The sequence below is a fragment of the Podarcis pityusensis genome (assembly GCF_964106645.2).
Source record: "Podarcis pityusensis genome assembly, chromosome: 3".
In the NCBI taxonomy this organism is placed as follows: domain Eukaryota; kingdom Metazoa; phylum Chordata; class Lepidosauria; order Squamata; family Lacertidae; genus Podarcis; species Podarcis pityusensis.
The window spans coordinates 37921490-37942009 of record NC_138026.1 but is presented as its reverse complement, the minus strand read 5'-3'; the positions used below and the strand labels follow the sequence as shown (position 1 = coordinate 37942009).

The 20520-nt window shown below is 40.7% G+C and overlaps 1 protein-coding gene across 4 annotated transcripts in view; it reads right to left on the bottom strand.

Annotated features, from left to right (window-relative positions):
* Positions 1-20520, bottom strand: part of KCNQ5 (potassium voltage-gated channel subfamily Q member 5) — a 272747-nt gene that overhangs the window by 56287 nt on the left and 195940 nt on the right. For all 4 annotated transcript variants that reach the window (XM_080997992.1, XM_080997989.1, XM_080997990.1 and 1 more), the window contains exon 3: positions 4472-4598. In XM_080997992.1, coding sequence (XP_080854118.1) covers positions 4472-4598 — 127 coding nt within the window. The remainder of the gene's footprint in view (positions 1-4471; positions 4599-20520) is intronic.

The window sequence follows — 20520 nt, the reverse complement described above, 5'->3', positions numbered from 1 at the left end:
CAGCTAGGAACGGTTGTCCCTCATTTTGTCTGCTGAGGAAGGTTAGGCTGAGAGATACTGACCCCAAGAGCTTGCCAGGCAGTATCAGTAGCAACTCAGCCAGCCAGCCTTTCTTGTCCTGTACCTCTTTTTCCACAGCAGGCACCAGGGAAGTAGAAAGATCGAATAGCAGTACCCCTTGCAAGTTCTTAGGCACCTCCATTTTCTCGTCCTCTTCGCCATCCTCCACAGCTGGTTTCCAAGGGTCAATCAGGAATAGCTTCTTGGGGCGCTTTCTTCTTCCACCACTTGCACCCCAAGAGTAAGAGATATTTTAATCAGCAGCCCCCTCCTCAGCTTCAGCCAGCTTGTTATCTTTTTCTTCCACTGCTGGCTCTTGGCATGGAGTCACGCTTTGTTCTCCCTGGAGACTTCTCCCCCACACTTTCAGCTGCTGCATCTGCTGCTCGTGGTCATCTCGCATCCGCTCCCATTGTTGCCTTTGGTGCTCATGCATCAGCTTCAACTGCTCAAGGACTGCTGTTATTCCTTCCTCCATTTTTGACTTCTAGGCCTTCTCTCCAGGAAACACAGATCCCACTTCTGACACCAGTGTTACAAAAGCCCGGTGCTTGTCCCTCTCTCTGCCAAGCCATGGCAAAGGTGCATGGGATCTCAGGCACACACACGGGGTCTTGTGTCCCCTTTGAGGGTAGAAGACACAGTGGAGACTGTTGTGCTTTAAGAAATAGGGTTTATTCACCTATTTACACCCTTCGTCTGCTTGGAGGGGATTCAGATCTTACAGCATGGCCCAGAGCTTTGCAGGCAGTCCTTCCTTCACCCTCACCAAGATGGATCTTTCTTCTTCTCAGAAGCCAGAGCCCTCCCCCAGAGAAGTTACCCTGGCAACCTTCCAAATCTCTAGTCTCTGGTCACACCTGGGACAAGGAGTTGTTGAAGACCCTCAATGGCTATTGTAATGCTAACAGCTCTGCTCTTCCCTCAGCCTGCCCAGGAATCCCCTTGCGGCTTATATTCTCCCTGCGTATCACAAAGAACCCCAAATCCTGGCATTTATTCATTTCTAGGGTTTACCCCAAATCTTTGGATCAGCCCTTGCACAGATATAGGAAGTCCTTCTGTTCATGGAAGGCCGCCTTATGAAAGGGGCTATCTGTGATCTAGTGGATAATTCTGCTCAGGAATTTCTGGACTGAACCCTCTAAACGATTGCACACCAGCTACTAAGTGAGAGAGATATAACGTGGAAAACTATAAATCGCCAAGGAAGGGACTTAGGCAGAAATTCAGAACGAGTGAAATTGATGCTTATGCTGCTCTTAGCTGGATTGTGGCCTAAGTGTGCAAATCAACAAAACATTTACTCCAGAATAATTTTGCTAAATTTAGTGGGACTACCCAGAAATGGAATGGTTATGGCTCTGCCTTCTTACAGTAACTAATAACAGTTCAGAACACTAGCCAAAAAATTCAGACTTGAGCAAAAAGTGGAATAAAAAAAGGCTCACAAGTACACATGGTCTTTCAAAATCACGGTTCCTTACCAATAAATTATAATCTGGGGTACAATCAAAGGTTCAGTCTTAACTATCTCTTTCATCAGAATCTCTCTCCCTGTTCTCAAATCCAGAAAACACGTTGATAGCAGCATTTTGTATCAGAAAATATGGCAAAGGAAAGAAACACTCTGAGGTTGATTGTAAAGGCAGATTATCGTTTTATTTTCCAAAGTGATATAATGGAGGCATCATTGCCCATAGTGTGCCTGCTCACTCCACTGTTCTCTCTGTTCACAGGTTTTACAGAGACTTTTACAGGAAATGTTTCAAAAGCCTGTTCGATCAGAGATGATAACACACCCCATTTCTCACTCCCCCCCAACAACTGACCATCCTCGATCCCCCCATTTTTGCACACACATCCCACAAAGCATTTCCACCACGACTACACTAATGAGATATAGTATACACACTCTCCACCATACTGAGAAAACCTCTTAATCCCTATTTTATTTTATTTTCATTTCATTTCCACCACGACTACACTAATGAGATATAGTATACACACTCTCCACCATACTGAGAAAACCTCTTAATCCCTATTTTATTTTATTTTGTTCTTTGGTAGATTTACTGTGGGAGGGGATCATGGAAAATTGCTTCCCTTCCCATTCTACTAACAGAGTGATTCATGGGGCAAGGTCCTCGGCTCCACGATAGAACACATGCTTCAGATGCAAAAGATCCCAGGTTCAATACCTGACGCCTCTAGGTAGGGCTGGGAAGACCTCTTGTCTGAAACCCTGGAGAGCTACTGCCAATCATTGCCAACAGTACTGAGCTAGATAGATAATGAAGACTGAGGCATATGGATAATGAATACTGCACTGGGTAGTTTGAATTGGTATAAGGCAGCTCCCTATGTTCTATGAAGATTAAAGCCAAATGATAACCAATGCAACTAAGAGTGCTGATGGAAAGAGAGAGATTCCATTGTCCTGGTAAAATCTGGAATTTAAAGCCAATGAACCTAGAAGTCACAAATACTTGGGGTATTCACAGGCTGCTTGTGGAAATGAAATTATATACCATCTTATGTGCGATCTATGACATCAGTAATGACAACTATTTTATTTGTTTGTTTGTTTGATAAAAAATAACATTCCTCCCAATGAAGCCCTGGGCATTATACAATGAAACAATACGAGAAAAAAGCCCAGTTGAAGGCAAACTAAGTATCCTCACAACTTATAACCTAAAAATTGCCAGAAACAATATCCTTCAATCACCAAATGCCTGGGTGAACAGGGTTTTTTTTAAAAATAATAATAATAATGTTTTATTTCAAAAATGTAGAAACAACAAAAAAATAAAGTTACATCTTGTAATTACTAGCAGAAGCTAATGCATTTAACATACCTTTCTTCTTTATGTGTAGGTAAGCATTTATGGAAGATCCACTGCAACTTGGGGATTTTCTGTATAGTTCATCATAATATTACCGTACTTAGTCTCTTTTCCATAATCTGAGGAAAGGCTTTAATAAATGTTGATGTATATGTCCCTGATGTGTATATGATAAAAAAATCGTATCACACTATATAAAAAATCAAACGTTTTTGCTTTAGCTTTTTATTTTGCCAACATTTCAATGTCAGAAGTTCTGAAATTGTCCAAATGTTGGTTACTACCCTAAGAGCAGGCATCAACAGAGATACTATTAATTTCTTAGATGCCACTTTCTCATTTTGTTCCTTCCATACCTAATGCTGGTGTGACATATGTAGTCTGAAGGGGAGTATTTTGCCCCTGAAAAGTCCCCAAGCCAGAGGAGGAAACATATCTGCATAAACTGAACAAACATGAATTAATCTCATTGAATGAATCTCTCCTGCATGACATTCATGTTTCCTGGGACATTTGATTCTGAAATATTTGCTCTATGGCTAGGCGAGGCTAAAAACAAAGTTGTGTGCATTGCTTTAGTGCACTGCTTCAAAGCACTGAGTAGGGAGGGCTCTTTGCAAGGGACAAAGGGCTTTACAAGAGCTCTACTTGGCCCTTTGCAAGCTCCTTCAAGGGTCAGCTGGCTTCGGAGTTGCCTAGGGGGAACTTTGTAGCACGGCCAATCCCAGAGTGCCTATCAGCTAAAAGGTGCTGACTTCAAGCTCCACTTTCTGCTGGAATCGGCTGCACAATGGAGCTCCCCATGGAAACACTGATCCCAGGTGGTTTGTTCTTAGTGCCAGTTCAGCAAGCCTCTCTTGCCAATGCACAACCAGGAGCACACTTTGAAGCAGGACCTACTTTTACATTTGGGAGCCCATTTCTTTTATCATATCTTGATATGGTGGTACTGTTCCTGCTGTACCTTGGATCAGGCTGTGGGTCCCAACCCATAAGCTGAAGACCAACGTGATGTCAGATGCAGCGCAGGTGGGTGTGGTTTGGGGGGGAACGACCACATAGGCCAAATATTTCTTGTAAACAGCTTAGATGCTCTATTCCAATCAAGTGGTATATAAATTTTGTTGAATGAAACAAATGCTGGGTTAAGTTAGGCCTGCAGGATGAAGGTTCCCCATACCATCATTAAGAGATCATGGAGAACCAATAGAGTTGCATTCCCCTGTCTCTGATCAAAGTCATTGATCAGGGTGACCAAGACTGTTTTGGTGCTAATATAGTGCCAGAAACCAGGCTGAAATGTGAACAGATAACCTGCTTCTTCCAGGTATACCTGCAGGGGTGCCTGCATGCCACCATAATCTATCTGACCAGATGCATATATTAATTCCAGAGCAATATTTTTTTCTTTTCTATTGGTGATTATCGACAATCCATGTACCCATCAAAGGCATAGTCAAATGTAATCTAGGATCTGAATTAAAATAATAGCCAGAGGAGTCCTATCCTTCTGTGACAATGCTGTAATTCATAACAAGGTTAGCCATGGTTAAAAAACTTACCTATTACACAGAACGGTTTCCTTGCGAATCTCAGCCTTCCCTGCCATCCACGATACCGACAACAGCAGCCAGCAGACCAGATGCGCATGATAAACTCCAAACCAAAGACAACAATCATGACAGACTCCTAAAAGGGGGGGGGGGATAAGAAATACAGCCAGTGAAGTCAGCAGCACAGAAAACTGAAGCAAATACTTGTCAGTATTGGCTTAATTCAATTTCAAGCAGCTGAAATATAATTGGGTTTTTGTAAAATCTAAAGGATTGCATTGCATGCGACATCAAAAGCTTTAAAAAAGATTGAATTTTCATATAACACAAGGCTGTAGGGAGAAGATTGCAAAAAAAAAACCCCAACTCCCTACACGTAGAAAAGTAGCTCCTCTGGGAGATGGCAAACCTTGAACATTTCTCTCTTACGTGCTTTTTTCTACTGACAGGTAGCACTTGCATGGGATTGTGCAGATTGTACTGTGTTGAACCATCTTTTTCACCTCTACAACTAACAGCAGCTTGGGGAGGAGCAATTTAAGGTGGGGAAATGACATGGGGAGCATGTATTAGGATGAACCTTTTTACCAACCACCATATGGCCCATTTTAAAATTCTGCCTTCCCCTAACTTCTGCTTTTCATCAAATAAAAAGATGCCAGATTATCCAAACATAAACCTCCAGTGTCAAGTTGAAACCAATTTTTCTTTCTTTCTCTCCAGAGAATTAAATATGGGATGCTGCTGCAAAAGTCACTGCTTGCATGAACATCGCCCACCTCTGATTGTACAGTGGTTGTGCAGGCTTTTGCGGTGTTTCAAAACCCTGCAGAATTTGTTTGACAAGAGATGGTAGTGAAATGAAAGAAATTGATGCCTGGCCAGCCCTATAATTAGGCAAGACAAAGGAAGCCACCTTAGGCAGCAAATTTGGGGGTATGGTTCAAGGAAAACACATATATTATTCATGTTATGTTTTTATCACCACAGATGGCACCATTTGGATGTTCTGCATTGGGAACCAGAGCTTCTGGGGCTATCTCAGAGTTAGCGGCTACATTCAGATGACAGATTTTCCCATCTTCCAAACCATGGTTTGGAGGACTGGGAAAGTGGTGCCTGCACTTCCTCTCCCCCTTGCATGCACTTCTTGGTTTGTGAAGCCACAATTTGCTGTTTGTGCTTGAATCTCGCTGTTTTGGTTGGGAGGGCTTGCTCAAACCACTAGTTTGCCTTTTCAGATGTCACAACAAACTGTAATACAAGCTTCCTCAAGCTCGGCCCTCCATATGTTTTGAGACTACAATTCCCATCATCCCTGACCACTGGTCCTGCTAGCTAGGGATCATGGGAGTTGTAGGCCAAAAACATCTGGAGGGCAGAGTTTGAGGAAGCCTGCTGTAGTGCGTGTGAAGGGAGGAGGGAGTGCACATGCCACATTCCTAGTCCTCCCCTCCATGGGAAACAGTTACGCTATTGTGCCATCTTTAAATCACTTTAAAATTGTTGACTCCGGACTCAGCACCTATGCAACTGCCATTTGATGGAGACTTACTCCAATCATGCATGTTTCTGAAGCATTCTAAAACCATTTTTTATTTGACCATGCTTTTGATGATCCGTGCAGGTAGGATTTTAATACACGTGTGTGTGTGCGCACACACACACACACACACACAGTTACTTGCCCCAAGGCCTCACAATAGTCAGGATCAGAACAAGTACCGGTATATTCAAAACAGATGTACAGTGACACAACTTCCAACAGAAATCAGCTTCCAGGTTATCAGCATCACACTTGTGTTGGTTTGAAATGATTGAGGGTTCGTGAGCTAGCTTCAGTGGACAAAAGTACTTGAAAAAGCTTATTAAGCAGTTTCTCAAAGAAACAGAGGATAAGATTTATGTTTTATTTGGCAGATGAAAACATTTCCATGTCCAGGATAAAGCTGTTCTATATCAGATGGCTAATTTGTTATCCTTACAGGATGGGGACTGCTGTAGGGCCACATTAGTAAGCAAGCATGAAAAATATATTAAGCACAAGAATTATCGACAAAGAAAGTGGTGACCCACCTTTTACCCCCCCCCCAATACATCACTCATGTTTTTACTCTGTAAGAAACCACACTTCCTTAATCAGTCAACTGAAGGGAGCCATCTACTGCTAAACAGGCTACCTTTTGCAAGCACCGCTTATTTGTTGATTAGAGGATAATGACGGCCAGCTAATTTATTAAAAAATACCTATTAGCTGCATAGCATTTTCCCATCAAAGTGCTTTAAAGCCTACTTTGTGAATGTGCTTGTAGCTTCTGAAGCTTCTGACCAGGCATAGGCAAACTCCGACCCTCCAGATGTTTGGAACTACAATTCCCATCATCCCTGACCACTGGTTCTGTTAGCTAGGGATGATGTGAATTGTAGTCCCAAACTTCTGGAGGGTCGGAGTTTGCCTATGCCTGCTTCTGACGTTGGTTGGCTAAGCTCAGGGACGGAGACCATCCCTTTCTGTAAACTATGTTGAGGTTTTTCTGTACAATCAAGCAGTACATAAATTTTATGAAATAAAATAAAAATCAAGCTGGGGACTGAATGCTGCCGAATAGGCCTCTCTATCTGACTCTCATAAATCTCCCCAGGCCACATCTCCTCTCCCCAAACCGCACTTCTTTCTGGCTCTTCCAGTACTTATGCCTGGTTGGAAAGTCTCCTTGAGCAGTGACAATGCCTCTTGTCTGCATAGATGGAGAGATGTGGGGGGCTGTAGAAATGTCTCACATTTGTCTGGCTGGAATGTAGCCTACTCTACAGAGAAGACTCACATATGCTGTCCCACCCTTTTCGTTTGTCTGGTCCCACCAACATTCGGCACCCCCACAAGGGAATGCAGTCCACAGGTTGAAAAAGGTTCCCCCCTTGCTGGCTCAGCTGGAGTCCAACTCACATTAAAAAATGCCCAGAATTGACGACATTACTCTGCTTTTGAAACAGGAAACCAGAGCAAGGACAGGTGTAAAGAAATCTCCTAACAATGCACATGAGGGACTGGATGTTAATGGAAAGGGAGAAAAAAGATTGCTGGAAGAAATTGGGCAAGGGAGGCAATTGGCTAAAAATAGGTGCCTAAGGAAACTATGGCTCATGGTGAGATAGAACTGAAGAAAGGAGATGTCAAGGAGAAAGCAGAACCAAAGCAGAACCTCTCATGCGGCCCAGGAACAGACTGGGATGTGCACTATTGGCAGGGAAGGAAGTGGGCAAGCAAGGGAGGATTGGGGAATGGGGATTAGGGAGTCCATGAGCTTCAGAGGGACTCAAAAATCACTGAGGCTTTCTGTTGCCTTTAAGCAACTCTGAAGCTCAGTGTGTTCTCAGAGACTAGGTACTGCCTTTGCCTGTTCAGTTAGAAGAGAAGTTTTGTCTTTGATGTTGTGCTCTGGGGGCCACAATTTAGGCAGGCTACCAAGTTCATTGGACTTTACTACAGTGGTACCTCGGGTTAAGAACTTAATTTGTTCCAGAGGTCCGTACTTAACCTGAAACGGTTCTTAATCTGAGGAGTGCTTTCACTAATGGGGCCTCCCGCTGCCACTGCACTGCTGGTATGCGATTTCCGTTCTTATCCTGGGGCAAAGTTCTTAACCTGGAGCAACCACTTCCTGGTTAGCGTAGTTTGTAACCCGAAACATCTGTAACCCGAGGTACCACTGTACCTGGCAGTTGCTGTCATTTTAGTGATGAGGTTCATATACTTTACTAAACTGTTTTTAGAAACTCTATAGGTTCCCACTCACGATAGATACAAAATAAGGAAAAGTCATGATCAAGTTCCCAGAAATGCTTTTTAAGAAGCCAAAGTGAACAATGCACATGATCGTTGAGAAGTTTCTTTTTAAAACTTGCACCCATTAGGCCAGCCTAAGCTATTTATATGGCAGCAGTAACATCACATCTAGATGATTTATTAGATTAAGCAAATATATGGAAAAGCACTAGAAATGGAATCTATCTAGCAGTAAATATTCTCAACAATATCTGACATGTCAAATGATCTTGTCATCTTCAATTGTAGGATCGGAATGAAACAAATATGACTTAAATGGGTAAGTGACACATTCACAGTGCCTACATTGAAGCAAATGGAATATATTCCAGCACACTGGAATCCCAGTAAAATACCCTTTGCTGAAAGAATCACTTCACAGAAGCACAGAATCCTAGAATTAATCCTATAAAGCAGGTTTACATGCTCAATGTGTACTCTCTGATTTGGAGTTTCATAGGTTCTCTGAGATTTTATATGTGTGTGTGTGTGTGTGTGTGTGTATGAATGAAGCTCTCATGTGAACAAATTTCACCATTCATATAAGTGGAAGAGGCACCTTTTGAAAAGGTAGAATTTTTGCTCTGTCAAAATGAACACGGACCCCCTTGCAGAAAAGGAAAATACTTTGGAGCTCCTGTGCTTGCAAGAAAGAGGTAGATTAAGGGGACCGTGCAAACAGCCACATGGGGGAGAATCCTCTTCCATAGAAAAGTATGACTCAGTTTTAAATTCTAGTAATAACACAGCATATATTTTAGAATCCACATCATAAACTACTAGGACATCTCAACCAGGAAAGCTAAAAGTGAAATTAATCCCTAAATGCTTCCTACTGTTTGTTTTTTCTTAGACTAATACCCAAGATATTTGTAAAGAGTAAGAAACAGTGTACTCATATTTCTTTACTATACTGTTAACATCCAGCCTTTCAGTTTAGGATGTATAATCTGTACTAGTATTAGGACATATCATTTGCAGAGCTTGCCACTAAGCAAATGTGTACTGAGCAAATGTATTGAGGAAATTCTCACTCAAGTCTGATATTTGTTTGTTTTAAGGCAGCCTGGAACTAGAGTTCCCATTTCAGCTTCTCTACTACATTACTGGAGGCAAGATTCTTATTTTGCATAAACATACATGTTATTTTTTAAAAGTGAAACCCACACACCTTTAGCTTCACACGAACCTAGAAAAATAGCAAACACCAAAGCCCCTTACTTAATTGCATCAAAGTAAATCCAACTTAAAAGAAAGATTTTATCAAATAACTAAAAGAAATGAAGGCAGAAAGTTGGCAGGTGCACGGGAGTTATCTTATGTTTTGCACAGTGTTACATGACCAGAAATTGTGGTTGGTTTTTTTTTAAGCACAGTGAATTCCTGGGTCTTAGAGACAATTCCATTTCCATGTGGCTAAGGTGTCTGGCCGAAAAAAGCTAGAGGAAACAGAAATGTATGTAGACATTGTGGGATAACCCACCTCATATAACAAACATGCTTAGGTCTAATTAATACATAAAGAGGTTAATACCACAGAGTAAGCTGTCCTGCCAGGCTTAGCTATATACGGTACTTCCCTCACCTTGGGAGGAACTAGTTGATCAACCTTTGTTCTCTTCCAGTCTACCTAATAAGCTCAGCATATGAAGAGGTTTGAGCTGGTTGCTCCAGCTCAACTGCATGGCTCTCATCAGCAACTCTTGAGACCTACAGCAAACCTTTTTGGAACTAAAATATCCACCTGATGAAGTTAAACAATGGATCAACAAAGCCAGACTGATACCCAGAGAGAACTTGATGCAAGACAGACCCAAAAAAGAAAACAACAGAACACCACTAGTAATTATATACAGCCCTCAAGTTAAAAAAGTTCAACGCATCATCAGAGATTTACAACTTCTCCTAAACAATGACAGTTCTCTTTCTCAAGCTCTGGGAGGAAGACCTTTCATCGCCTACAGACAGCCACCCAATCTTAAACAACTCCTCACCCACAATAATACAACAACCAAACTTAACATGGAAACTGGTACCAGAGCCTGCAATAAACCCAGATGCCAACTTTGCTGCCACATACACCCAGACAACACCATCACTGGACCCAACAACATCAAACATACCATCTCAGGCCTATTTAATTGCTCATTTTCTAACATTGTGTATACCATCAAATGCCAGCAGTGCCCTTCAGCTGTCTATATTGAACAAACAGGCCAAACCTTATGCCAAAGGATAAATGGACATAAATCTGACATCAGGAATCACCAGACAGAGAAACCAGTAGGAGAACACTTCAGTCTCCCAGGACATTCAATACAAGATCTCAAAGCAGTTCTCCTATTACAAAAGAAATAGACTTGAAAGAGAAGTTCCTGAATTACAACTTATCACTAAACTGAAAACTATGGAGAGACCTGGTCTGAACAGCGATACTGGATTCTTATCCCATTACACAGGCTAAAACTATTCTTGGTCATCTGCATACTGTCCCTTTAAAAATCTATTGCTTTTTCTTTTTGTGGGACCAACTGTCATTAAGGGTCACTAATAGACTTGCCATACCCATTAGCCAATCACTCATTCCCTCCCCCTCCCCCTCATTTTATATATAAGGGTCTGATGACTTCTGCTTCAGTGTTTCTGAAGAAGTGTGCATGCACACGGAAGCTTATACCTAAAACTACTCAGTTGGTCTCTAAGGTGCTACATTATAATTTTTTAATTCTTTTGGAAGGATTCTTTTAAAGACTTTCTTAGATCATATAACTTTTTTTGAAGACTTGATTCTTTTAAGGGAGTTTTTAGGTTTTTAAGAAGAGTCTTTTTAACTATCTTTTTAAAGAATTGTTTTAATTTATTTTGACTAAGGCAGACCAACACGGCTACCTACTTGAATCTTGAGTTCCTATACAAGTAATCCAGGAACTTTTACCACTTTGCAACTAAGCTAAATTTTACTGCCTGTGCAACTTTCTGAAGCACATGCACAGTATCTGACTTTTGGAGAGTTTGTATGTAAACAATTTCTTAATTTACCAAATGCCTGGTCTTTTTAATTTACCAAATGTCCGGTCTTTTCCTATGCTGGGGGAACGGGGGAACACTGGAAAGAAATCTTTTAAGGGGGCATTTTGGAACTCACTTGGAGGGGCATATTTTAAAGGTTGAACAGCCTATATTTTCACACTTTACTGCATATTTTGTGACTTCAAATCTCAGCAAAAAGTCCTTGCTCCAAAGTTGGATCTTATGACCATTCTGCATAAGGCTTGGTTTCCAGGTCCTTGATAATCTTGGTTGCCCTCCTCTGCACATGTTCCAGCTTGTCAATATTGTTATTAAATTGTGGCACTCAGAACTGGACACAGTACTCCAGGTGTGGTCTGACCAAGACAAAAAAGAGCGGGACTATTACTTCCCTTGGATACTATATTTCTGTTGATGCAGCCTACAATAGCATTAGCTTTTCTACAGCTGAATCACACTGTTGATTCATGTTAAAATTTCAGTCTACTAACCTCTCTTGCAAGCCTGAACTCACTGTGAGGTATAGCTTGCCTGATCTTCTCCCTGAAATGGTTAGCAACTCATGTATACTCTTCCTTTGCGATCTCTGCAATCTCCCCTTTCTTTCATTTGTTATATACACCAATTTTTTTTTAGATGCCTTTCATTTTTTATTTCTTTTTGGAATTGTCTGTGTTGTGTAGTATTTGTGCCTTCAATATTTCACCTTTAAGAATCTCCCATCCATCTTGGACTTCTCTTTGAGTATTTCTGACCATGGGATCTCAACCAGTAGTCCCTTAAGCTTTTTGAAATCAAGTGCAAAGTGCATGTATGACCACATTCAGCTTTCTCTTGCATCTGAATAACTTCTTCCCAAGGTTCCCAATTACTTCTACCTTGTCGATCAGTTCCTCCCTCTTGGTGAGGACGAGATCCAAAATAGATGATCCATTTGTTGTTTCTTCTGCCTTCTGGGAAATGAAGTTTGTCAGCAAGGAAATTGAAGAATTTGTTGGACCTTACATTCCTGACAGAGTGTGAGTTCCAACAGATATTGGAACTAGGTTTTGAACTAAGCTAATTTGAGTAAGATAATTTGTATCGGGAAAAGTTCTGTTTCTACTGGAATATTTTCTGATGCCCTTGAGAGTGATCTAATTTAGCAAGTTTATTTCCTCTCGTATTTAGTAAACAAAGCAAAAAACTTTGAAATCACCAAGCTTGCCATTATTATAGTTGTGTGTGGCACCCACTCATTGTTACTAATGAACATACGAAACTGATATTTTTCCCACCAAAAGTAAAGCACTGCAAAATCTCCCATTTTGGATTTTTTTCCCCCTGTGGAAAATTTTCAACCACACATCACTGAAACAGGGATCCCTTCATGGAAATGGATGGGACTCCCATGTAAGCATCAAGCAGAAATGGAACCTTGGCTCTAAGTGATTGTGTTATCTTAAACTTGTGGGGCAAATCTAGCACTATTGTTTCTAATCAGACCATCCTAATTAAAGTAATCATGGAACTGTAGAACTGACATTAACTTATTTTAAACAGTGCTTGAGTAAGAATAAGAAACGTCAGACCAGCTAGTTCTCGGTTATTATATAATTAGGTGTTTTATTTGCTAATTGAGCTTATTCTCATTTTATTATACTTATGCATTTCAGTAACTGCAGCTAGGTAATATGAGGGCTGCAAACTCTAATTGCTTTAACTGGAGGATTTGCACACAGGAGGTTTAAAACTGTGAATGGTAATTTTAATCAGTATGGGGAAAATTTAATTGGTAGGGTTAAGTGCAGTCCAGGTACCATATTATGTCTGGAATACTAGAACCGTGGTTCCCAACTTTTTTGGTATGGTAACCAACACTTGGTAGAGTGAGTCATTGATTTTTTGTCACATGAATTTTTAGATCTTCAGTAGCCATCAGCTTGTGGAAGACAGAAGTGCCTGGCGTGCTCTGGTCCATGGGGTCATGAAGAGTCGGACACGACTAAATGACTAAACAACAACAACAGCCATCAGCTTGACTCATTGTAACTGTCTTGCTGGGGTTTTTTTGTTTTTGTTTTGCCTATTTCATAACCATTATGTGAGGCATCCAAGCTAAAACCTATTTAACAGATTACTGTTAAGTAGTTAACATATTAATTAATTGTTGAAATATTTATAGTACTCACCAAGTTATTCACAGGTTTCTTTTTATGGGAATGCAAGAACACTAATAACCTTATTGCAGGGTATTGCTTCATAAACTATAAAAATTATTCTTAAAACTTAAAGCAGTGTTAAATACAAAAATTATGAATAATGTCAATAGTTTATTCATCATAAAGTCTATGCTGGAAACTATCAGTGGGATGACTAAGCTTGCCTTTTGTCAATGTAGGTCAGTGTGTGGTTTGATGGCTGTTAGACACAGATCCTTAGTAATAGTGTGCCACTCAATTTTGTTCTCATGCCTGTCATTGCTGAAAAACTTGTCTCTCGTAGACATGTACTACTAAACAGCAGCAGCATGGGTATTGCTTCATCAGCAAGCTCTGAAGGTCCTAACACATTGCAGTTCAATGCATTGTTGTTCTTTTTGCACAAATGCAGCTTTGTGACATCAGTTTTGTAAATGGGTTTCACACCCAAACTTCTCTGTTTCTTCAGCACAAAAGTAGTAGACAAACCACGGCTAAGCAAACTTCACATCAGCCTTGGCTAAACTATTAACTAACCCTGGCAGCACATCTGGTGACAGTTCGCCACAAGATAAGATACTCCCTGTATGAGTACCTTGTGGTGAAGTGTCACTGGACCTGCCGTGATCCACCAGAGAGTGTCCCCCAAGTTTTAAAATGTAAGACTTTGTTTGGCAAGTGTCAGCACAGCATTCTAATACGCCAACCAAACAAAAAGTTGGAAGAGGTATTATTATACCAGCTAAGGATTAGAAGCAATATGGTAATTGTTTTGGATTTGCTTATAAAACCCATGACTCACATGCCCAGGCTTCACAACCTACTTGCAGGTCACGACCAACAGGTCAGGCAGGCAACACTGTACTAGGTGTGTTTCAAGCTAAGGTCAAATGCGAATGTAACATCACCCTCCAATTAATTAATGGAATTAACATCTTGTATTAAGGCCACAACATTTACTCAGATAATAACCTCCCAATTAATTTAGAGGGTGTTACTGATTAACTTGACAACAGATTTGATTTGTTTTTAATGTTCAATATTTTAATTTTTCAAAGTAGCCCATATGGCAGGCTCCATCTTGGAAGATGTAATATTCTTATGTGGGTCCCTTGTGCATCTACCCAAAGGGTTGCATAGCTTCCTGTTCACTGTGCACAGCAACAGATGCCAAAGGAACAACTGAAGAGTGGCTTCATTAAACAGAGAATGAACAGGACCAGCTCTGAGGCCAGTTTACCCAGAACTGAAATGCTGGGGGGCTGAAACACAAACACAACACAAATCCCACCCACCGAGCCACAGGAGAAGCAATGGTCACAGTTTCTTTTAACCCTTTACACACCATATACCACAGAAGGACGTCTTCCTCCTTTTCTCACAAAGTGAGACGGTGCTTGCTTTGAAACCTGTGTGCACCATGTAAAATGAGGGGTTTTTTGTTTTGTTAGAACTGTGGCTCATTTGCAAATATATTACTTTATCTTTTAAGCTTCATACACTTCAGAGATTTATTTGGGTGACAGCCCTAAAACACTTTCCACACTCCTATATCTCTTTATATTGTTTTGAGTTGGCTCTGGATATCTACGCACAACAATCTAGTGCAGAGCTTTCCAAATTGTGTGTCGCGACACGTTAGTGTGTTCGCTGCAGTGTGTGTGTTGCGCAAACACTCCCCGCGCTCCTCCCAGGGATGGAAATTGGTTCAACCTCCGATTTGCTAGTAAAACTGAATTACTGTGTAGCAAAATGATGCATGTCTAAAAAGTCACTAACATGAAAAGTTTGGAAAGCCCTGATCTAGTGTCTAGGCAGCTGTTGCCAGGTCTATGCTCTATGGAGCAGTTGCAACAACCGGGGACCATTCCCCTTCCACTAGTTTTTGTGCCATCGCTCAATGGAGACTGCGCCTACATGGCAACTTCCTTTGCTAATCCCATTTCAATACCCTCCTGGTTCTAGAAGAATGATGCAGGAATGGTTGGGGAATCATCTGGCCCTTTCTTCCTCCCCATCCTGTGCTCCACCGTTCAGCACTGAAGTTTCCCCTGCTTCCGACTCTTGTCTCCTGGCCTGAACGGTTCCCCACAAATCACTTACCCCCCTCTCCTGAATCAGACTCCAGCCCCCCTTCCAGTCCCTGACACTGAAGAATATCTGGAAAAGTTGATGGACATAAAAGTGGCTGCCACACACACATCTCTTGAAAAGGGACTTTCATGGGTGGGAAGTGGTAGTTGAGTCCAATTTCCTGATGTGTGCGACAAAATGTACAGATTATATTCTCCTTTGTTATGGGCAATGGATGATACAGTACCTGTATATTTATTTGTGCCATCATGCATGGCATGAGTTGATGAGCTGCATACAGCTAAGCTCTACTTAGGGAAGAACTGAAGTTAGACTAATTTCAGTGGGACTGCATGATGGCTTCAGAGATCAATTAAACATATTCTCCTGACACCCAGCTACCACAGATTCTGGAAAGGAAACTTATGAACTTGACTGTATGATCATATTCATCAACTCATTTGTGTCTTTCTATTCAGCACTTCTGTTGATCTGAGCCGAAATAGTGCTTACAGACGTTAATAATCAAACTGTATGCATAAGAAAGAATTGACACCTACTGATTTCAGGAAACAATAAGGCCATTTCTAAAGCTCCCAGAGCATTTTACATATGAATATGTCATTGCTGCTTTGCTAAAGAAAGCTGTGGGATTTCACAAAGTAACATCATGGGAGGGGAAGTTCTCTTTAATTGTGGTGCTAAGTAATGTGCTAATAGAAATCAAAGAGGTGGTCCAAGATCAGATGCATTTAAGAATGTACTCAACTCTGCCACTGAAATCAATGGGACTTCTAAAGTACTAACTCTGGCTGGATTGTGTCCTTTGTGATTACTGTTATATTTCACATAGGCTATTGAAATGGCTTAAATTCCCTTGCTTCTCTGTTGGCTGAAACAATAAGTGCTTTCCTTTGGAAAGACATTAAAACTGCTAAAACTGTTGTTATTGTAGTTTCCTCATTAATTAACACCACTAATCATTAAAACTCTAAATAACCTTTGGTTAATTTGCAGAGTACATGCTGTGACCATCAAATTCCCATAGTTCCAGTCTGCTAGAGAATCAGAAGGCATATGGATAAAAAGTAGGGGGAGGGGGGGAACCCATTGACATAAATTCCCTAATCTCAGAAGAATCATGGTTGATTAGCTATGCAAAAATAAACCTAGCAGTGGAATGTAAAAAAAGATTAAAACAATCCATTTTCTGTTATGTTATCCACACTCTCACTTTTAATATGCACAGTTTTTGAGGCTGCCAACCAGTTTAAAGATTTTTAGCTGACTAACCATTTAGGTTTAACTGTATTAATCATTATAATAGAATTTGCATTTTACTTAGATGCAGAACCTAATTATAAAATTATTGAAACCAAAGGGACTGTTAGTCACAAAGTTTAGTTCTATTACATTTATCTGGGATTCTGAGTATTTCTTAGAGTGGCAGAAGGTGAAATTCAAAGTGTTGAAATGGGTGGTGCCCACATGATTCCAGGGCAGGATGGATGCGCAATGCAGATAGTTGGTGGTAACTATTTTGACACCACTGATACATCCTTGGAAGGAACAGGGACTTGCGCTCACCAACCACCATCTCTTGCTGCTCTTGGATTGAGCCTCTGTTGTTGACCATCTGTTAGCTTCCTAAATGAGATGCAAGTGCGTAGATAGCCCACTTCTGCACTGGGTCATAATCAGCACTGCCATCTCTTATTCTGATGATCATCTATGATGGAAGGGATGGAAGTGCCTGGATTAGTTTCTCCTGCCCTAAGCAGGTATTCAGTTCTGTCAGTGATGGCAGCATCAATAAATAGGTTCAGTGTTTTACAATGGCTGAAGAATCACTGTATCTAGATGCTGGGCGCATTTGATCCATAAGTACAGTGATGACTATCTTCAGTATGGATTTACCGAAGGATCTGACTTATAACCAAAGTCCCTGTGTGTTTCATGTTGTGAAATTCTAGCTAATGAATCTATGAAGCCTGCTAATCTTCAACGTCATTTGGAGACAAAACACGTACGCTCCAAAAATAAATCAATGTTTTTTGTGGAGTTGAAGAAGGGGCAAAAAAACCATAGAAAAAAACTTCTCAGGAGTTCTCAGGAGAATGCAACCTTAGCTTCTTATGTGGCAAAATCATTGTCAAAGCAGGAAAGGATCATATTCTAGGCGAGGAAGTGATTCTCCCTGCTTGTGTAGCTATATGCAAATGAGTACTTGGTGAGTCGGGAGGCTAGGGAAATCAACACATCACCTCCTTCGAGCAACATTGTGAAATGAAGAATATGTCTAATGATGTCTAATGTCTAATGATATAAAACAGACTCTCACTTTAAGGGTCCAGACTTGCAACTTCTTTCCACTGCAAACTGATGAAACCGCTGGTATTACAAACAAAGCTATCATGCCTTTGTACACTATGTATGGGAAGAAAAATATATGGAGGATTTTTTTTTTTTACTTTCATGTGAACTTGCACACACTACAGCAGAGTGCATGTTTAAATCCCTAAGTGGGTTTTGCTGTTGTTGTTTTTTGCTGTTGCAAAGAACCACATTTCATGGGAGAAATGTGTGTGTCTGACAACAGATGGTGCTTGTGCTATGTCAGAGAAAATCAGTGGACTTGTTCATCCGTGGTGAAGTATGACTTTCCTGACAGATTCAAACTTTTCATGTGGTCAGTTGAACAACTTTGAGTGGTTGTGTTTGGTAGCCTACTTAGCAATCTTTTCACCTACTTGAACGCTCTCAACACAAGCCTTCAAGGTAGTGATGTGTATATTTTTTACACTGAAGATAAGATTGAGGCAGTGATTTAAAAATTATGGTTAAGGGAAAGCTGAGTAGAAGGTGGTAGCCTCAATAACATCCAAACATTGGAGAATTTCTGGAGTCCACTGAGAAAGAATTGATACCAGAAGTAAAAAATAACATCAATGAGCACATGCGTGATTTAATATGACTAGCTTCAGATATTACTTTCCTGCACCAAATCCCGAAAACTCATGGATAAGGAATCCTTTTTAATGTGGTGACGTACTCTATCTGCGGAAGATACACTTGTCGATGTGACTTGTGACGGTTCTTCGAAATAATTTTTCTAAGAATGTAGACTAGCTCATCCTGGGTGAAGGTTTTTCCTGATTATAAGCAGGTGAAAAAGCTTTGAAACATCTCGTTTCATTCTGTTCCACATATCTTTGTGAACAAACATTTTGGACATGTTGTTATATAAAGAATAAGCATAGAAATTGGCTCAATGTTAATCTAGATTTGAGATTAAAGGTAGGAAATACTGAACTGGAAGTGGAAGGGATTGTTTGGGACAAAAAAAGGCATGATTTCTCCCAACATATTTAGGTTTAGTAGCTGCTAGATATGTCCTAATTTGTTAACTCGTAATACATGTTAGTAAAATTAAAGTCATCTCCCCCACCCCACTAAATCATTGTCATTTTTGTGAGTAATATACTAAAAAACACTGCCCATAAAATTTGTGATAACTAAAATCCCTTGCTTTTTAGGGACTACCCCACACTTGCTCCAAAAATTTGCTTCGCACAAAGATATCAAAATTTTCAAAAGTAGAGGGTCCATGGCTTGGCTTTTGAAAAACAGGGGGTCTGCAGTACTTAGCTAACTAGGGAAACATGGAGCTTGATAACTCTTACCTACTCAATAGTGTGGAAAAGCTCGAATCTGTTTTATGAATTATCTGTAGGAAAAATATCAAAAATTGGAAAGTGTTTCACTCTCCTCATACCACATACTAACCCCTACACCAGTAATTTCTCTTTACCTTCTCACTGATTTTACATGGCATGCTGTTTACTGAAGGCTGCTCTGACAGACATTGTCCTCCCCCTGAAAAAAGCTTGTCACTTGATTTTTAAAGGTTTAAAATGATAAAATTTAACTGCTAAGTTTTACCTGCTTCTAATTCATATTAAGTAGGTGATTAATATGTTATTATATATACTTCAAGAGAACAATGTCTTGGATAAATAAGGATGACTCACATTTCAACTATAAGAGGAAAGAACTCAGAGACAATGGTTTTAAAACAGAGGGAACACAGAGTTAATGTTGAATTCTATCCAGCTGGATTTCTAACAGTAGGAAAAGTGGGGTCATAAATTTTAAAAACACAAAAATTTGGAAGAGATTTATAAATGGAACATAAATCACTACCAATAAATTCCCAAGAGTTCCTAGTACAATATCTCATAAACATCCAAGCAATCCATTCCTATGTTTACTCAGAAGTAAGACTATCCGAGGCTTTCAGGGCTACTTAATTCCAGATAAACATGCTTAGATTCCAGTCTTGGAAAGTAAGGGTGTAATTCTCAAATCCCCTGCACTAGAGCTATCCTCCCACCAAGGCCGTCAGAAGAGGCATATGAGGCAAACCAGACCAGGGAAGAAGGGGTGAGTGAAGATCTACATCAAGAACAAGGGGTGGGGGGGAGAGACAGATAAAGATCCACATTAGGAACAAAGCTGAGAAGAGACCAGCAGTGCTTCCTATTTGCCAAGAGGACTTCTGTAGTGGTGGCATGGTGAGGGCTGCCAAGGAGATCTGGCCTCCAAGGAGCATGCTGCAGCTGCTGCTGCCACCAGATCTACTGCCCCTATGGATCCTGCCACTTGAAGATGGTCACCTCACCTTGCCCTATGGGTGGGCCAGCCCTACCTCCCATTCTCAATAGCAGCATAGGCAGCCAAACTTCCACAAACACCAGGGGTACCTGGTATCTGAGATTATTGCATGGTAGCCATGCAGCCACTGGTCTGCAACTGGTCAGTATAGTCACAAGTGTTTTCAAACTGGAACTATAAACCTCTGTATCCTGCTGTTTCTAAATGCAACTGCAAGCCTGGTAAGGAGCTGCTATGACTGTTCCAACAAGATGCAGCCTCCAGATCCTGTATAG